This window comes from Poromitra crassiceps (genome assembly GCF_964638095.1).
Source record: "Poromitra crassiceps genome assembly, chromosome: 15".
NCBI classification, from domain to species: Eukaryota; Metazoa; Chordata; class Actinopteri; order Beryciformes; family Melamphaidae; genus Poromitra; species Poromitra crassiceps.
In genome coordinates this window covers 26,475,249-26,479,938 of record NC_139634.1, presented here as the reverse complement: position 1 = coordinate 26,479,938, position 4,690 = coordinate 26,475,249, and the positions used below count along the sequence as shown (strand labels likewise).

The window sequence follows — 4,690 nt, the reverse complement described above, 5'->3', positions numbered from 1 at the left end:
ACTCTCTCTAGCCTATCCACTTCCCTCTCCCTAATGCCTACGACCTCCCCAAACCTGCTCTGGTGATAGCCGTTGATAGTATTACTCAACACTATCCACAAAAACATATGCAGACGTGAACCAGCACAGCAAATAGAATTCCTCCCCTCTGAGAGAGCGAGAGAGACAGAGAGAGAGAGATATGAAGAATGCTTTGGTCTGCTTTTAAGGGGCGACAAGGTTAACGTTCTGTCTGCAGAGTCTCAATAAACCTCTGCATAAATCTAGGCCACATTGAAATTTGAAACAGCTCTGTTTTTTTGTTTTGGAGCTTAATGTCTTTGAGACGGTGCTGCTGATGTTTTCAAAGTAGCAAATAAGACTTGAATAAATAATCCCTCAGCTCTCTAAAAACGGAGTAAGATCACACCCGTGGGCATAAACAACTTTTCGTTTGATTTGTCATGGTTTGAATTGAGCTTGGGATTTGAGTTTACCTAGCCGCCCACTCTCGTTTCCCTTACTGTATGCTAATGCAAATCCCTATTTAGCAAAATTGACTCTGATTGTGTGTATAAATTCACACTGACAATTACCAGGAAGGATCGGACAAACACAACACTGTTATGCCTGACAGCAGTTTCCCCCCGACAGCAGAGTCTTTTTCAAAGAGTCTAAAGCTGTTGCTGTCTGCACTTGATTATAGAGGCTGGTGCTAACTAAGCAGTCAATTCATGACAGTTATCAAAACAGTCTCATCTCAGCTCTACTTTTATATGATCGTGTGATAATGCCCCCTGTACACATGTGATTCAGACAGCTAATCTACACAGATGCTATTAGTCTATACAGAGAAACATTATTATGACTGTTAAGTAGCATTGACTGGAGTCCAAAAAAAACATCAGACAATTAAAAATAAAATACATCTTTATTATGGTATTAATCCTTCACTTTTTAAAAACCTATCATATTTACAGTACACCATAAAGAACAGCAATACACTATGTGTACATAGCATGTATATAATACTTATTTGACTCTTACATGAAGAATCATTTGAGTAACAAAAGAAAAAATATATATTCAGCATGGCGTGTGCCTGAAAGTGACTGGGAAAAACGTAGCAGCAGGAAAAGGTCCTTCAGAACACTAGATGCAGTTAGACATTAAACAACACATGGCCTACTATACGCAGCGAAACATGAAAGGATGACAATATTAAACTGACCGTTACTTACCTGCGTGTGACACATTAACAGACACAGTCTTTGAGGGCCATTATCGTTGATATGTTATCTGCTTTGGACAGACAACCAGCTAAACGGCTGTGCAGGTTCCAAACAGTATGAAAGACAATCAAATGCATACAGTACATGGTTGACAAAGCACCCAATGACAACATAAATTTGGTGAAGACAATAACAGAGCTTGTCATGAGCCGAGGTCTCCAGTCTGCCCTGATATTTGGCTCGATCAGACTGCTGCAACAATTACCAATACAAAAATAGATTTAGTTTAAATTAACATTGGCCTCATGTCTTCTTCTAGTGTGTTAGTATGGAAAACAAGACGCTTATGGAAATGAACCCCACTGAAGCAGGCTCTGATGCTTTAAGCAATTCTTACAATGAGATATTGAGACACCATCGCTCAGTTCCAGTTGAATGTCCGACCCACCAGCTCAAAGAACTTCTTATTGGGTTCATGAAAGAACTGATAGAGTTTCTGGAGGATGGCGGGGGCAACGTGAGGGTGCGCTCTGCCTTTTGAGTCATGTAAACACCTCTCTCGCCCATGGTCTCTCAAACAGTAGAATCCCTTGGTCTTGTTAAAGTAAAAGTTTGAGGCGTTTATCTGCGGCGGCAGACTCAGGAACCTCTCCACCCTCTTCATCTCGGGGAAGGGGTCCCTGATCAGCGCGTCCCCATCCACAACGTGGATGCTGTCCAGGGGGAAGTAGCGCAGCCAGTTCTGCATGTGGACGTAGTACAGGCTGCGATTGAGAGCTTTGTATCCCAAGTTGATCTCACCGTCCTTCACCAGCACCGCCTCGATGGGCTGGTAGCGCTTGTGCTTCTGCAGGCGGTTGTAGAAGACCTGGGTGTAGTCCGACAGCACGCGCTCAGTGGGGTCTCTGAGGATGAGCAGCAGCTTGATGTCGGGGCTCATCTGATGGATCCGTCTGGGAACTTTGCTGGAGGTGAAGTAGGCCGGGGTCTTCTCCACCGTCAGCTGGCTGGGGAAGGCGTAAGGCATCTGGCTGAGGTACCAAGGCAACCCCTTCTGGAAGTGGCTCTCCCAGTCGAAGAAGTGCACCTCGTTCTCGGCCGCTGCCACCGCGCTGTGCAGGCTGAGCATCTCGATGAGCGCCCGTGTGCCGCCCTTCCTCACCCCGATGATGATGATCTTGGGGAGTTGCTGCAGGGTCCCGTCGGGGTGGCCGCTGCCATTGGGGGCCGCAGTGGGGGCGGTGGGGGGCGAAGGGGGCCCCTCGTCAGCCGTCGGCCTGGAGGGGATGGGGGGGGACTGCATTGCAAAAAGCAGCAGCCCGAAGACCAAGGCTGCCATGAGGGAGGTCCTGAGCCTGGAGGATTTCAGCCTGGCGAAAGCACCAAAACTGTATCCCACATTGAAGGAACAGCTGCCTGAACACAATGGTCCAATTGGGAAAAAAGAAAAAAAAGGGGGGAAATCTTCTCTGCCAGTAGCAGTAACTGCAAGGGAATAAAACAGTTGTGATTGTAAGATACCTGGTGTGTGTGTGTCTGGCAGAGAGACAGAACAGACAGCCTCTCTGGAAATACCTGCAGGTATACGCTATATACAAGTTATATAATAACCAACAATATCTGGTCTTTTAATTTAATTACCGGTATTCAATCACAGTATAAAAATGTGACTGTCATGACTCATGACATACATCTTTGATGGCAATATAGGCACCCACCGAACAACTTTGAGGCAATATTCCCATGATAAAGCATTAACAACAGTGTAGTGATAAATATTAAGAGGTAAACTAGTCTAAACTAATCATACATAAGGTAACTTAGGTTACAGCACAAAGCAAATTACTGTCAGAAGTCTACATTTTATTTGCAGCATAGTAACTGGCACTACAACAGACTAGGCTAAAATGCAATTAATGTTAGTAGCCTATAATAAGGAAGGATTAGTTTAGCTGGTCCTCTTGCTGGTTACCAACCAATAAAAGTAGGACATTGATTTTTTTTTTTAACTGTTAGCCTAACTGGTATAGGCTATATTGTTTTAATTTAAAAAAAAAGTACAATATTGAATCTGCTGTCATCAGCTATGGGAATTATGCGGGACGTGCACATTCCAAATGAAAGAAAGACAGCATCTACAAAATGTGGTATTATTTGAGACAGAAAGGTAGAATACAAAAAATACGCATAACACGCGGGCAAGAGACGCACAGATGGCATGCATGTTTTAAGCCTGTTTATGTTATTCCGCATTTCGCCACAATAGCCTACTACATGCCTGTAAAATGCATGTTTTGGTTGGCTTGGTTTAGTTACCCTGTCCAGTCCGCGTTTACCAATGCGTAAAGTGCCATGAGATATCTCTTACCTTTGAACTATAATCGTCCCATCGACACAGAATTCATTTCTTGCACGTTTGTTCTGCCTCTGTAAAATAGATAGGACCCGTACTTCCAAACAAACAGGGATTATTATGATCCGGCTGTGTAGCGTCTCGCCGTCTGCTCCGTGCGCACAAAACTCTTCTTCAGCCGGGAACAACTTCACCAGAGCGCCTCATCTGTGTTGTGTTGGGAAGCCGGACGATTCCCCGATTTTTGAGCGTCAGCTGTTGGGAGCCTACGCCTACAATCCGTCCGCAGGACCACTCCCCCTCTGACTCACTTTGTGTTGTAATGTTAATGGTGATGCCGAGGTGAGTGGTATGCCCCGAAAAATGACCAACTCACATCATAATCATATGTAGCATTTGGCACAGGCACAGGACGAGAGAGTGGGGTTACTGTATTGTGGTTAACACAGTCACAAAATTGCTCTACTCTTCTGCCCCCCCCCCCCAGCTCAAATCACATAGTCTACTACTTATAGCATTACCAAGAAGCCTGCAGTCTTAAACTCAAGGAGTGTGAGTTGCTCTACATACATTTGTCGCCCATAGAGAGCTGCCCCCTTCTCAGGATTAGGATTGAAAAAGGCTATTCAGTGGAGACTACAGGAGGTTCTCCCCTGACTCCTGGTGTGGGTGCTTTCAGGGGGAATCAATTGAAAGAGACAGACCGGTTATTCATCCCTCTCTTTCTTTCTCTCTTTTGTCCACGCTGCAAGTGTATCTGTGGGTAGCCGTCTGGTCCAAGTTGCACAGTCTCACCACCTGTTGTGTTAATTTTTTGGGAGAAATTTTCAAATGCCAATGCTTCCTACCAGTCCAAGAAACAACCATCCAAAATGTCACTTGAATACCACATTTCAGGTTTACTGCTGCTGAATCTGAACTAATATTACACAATTTCCTCTGAGTCGCTTATGAGTTTACATTTCAAGTGGGTGAGTTTATAGCCTATTCAAGAGTGACTTCACAAATGTGATGATGACTAACTAACTGTAAGTGACACATTGCTAAAGAAGATTAGCCATATATTGCCAGTTGGCACAGTGTCACTTGCCCTAGCCAGAACATTAGGGGAGACATGGGTTGGTTG

At 44.6% G+C, this 4,690-nt stretch overlaps 1 protein-coding gene across 1 annotated transcript; it reads right to left on the bottom strand.

Annotated features, from left to right (window-relative positions):
* Positions 1 to 929: 929 nt before the first annotated feature.
* Positions 930 to 3,751, bottom strand: hs3st1 (heparan sulfate (glucosamine) 3-O-sulfotransferase 1). Its single transcript, XM_083652022.1, has 2 exons — positions 3,580 to 3,751; positions 930 to 2,696 (listed from the first exon to the last, which is right to left on the bottom strand). Exon 2 carries the CDS (start codon positions 2,548 to 2,550, stop codon positions 1,633 to 1,635), a length of 918 nt encoding a protein of 305 aa, XP_083508148.1. The 5' UTR covers positions 2,551 to 2,696; positions 3,580 to 3,751; the 3' UTR covers positions 930 to 1,632.
* Positions 3,752 to 4,690: the final 939 nt, after the last annotated feature.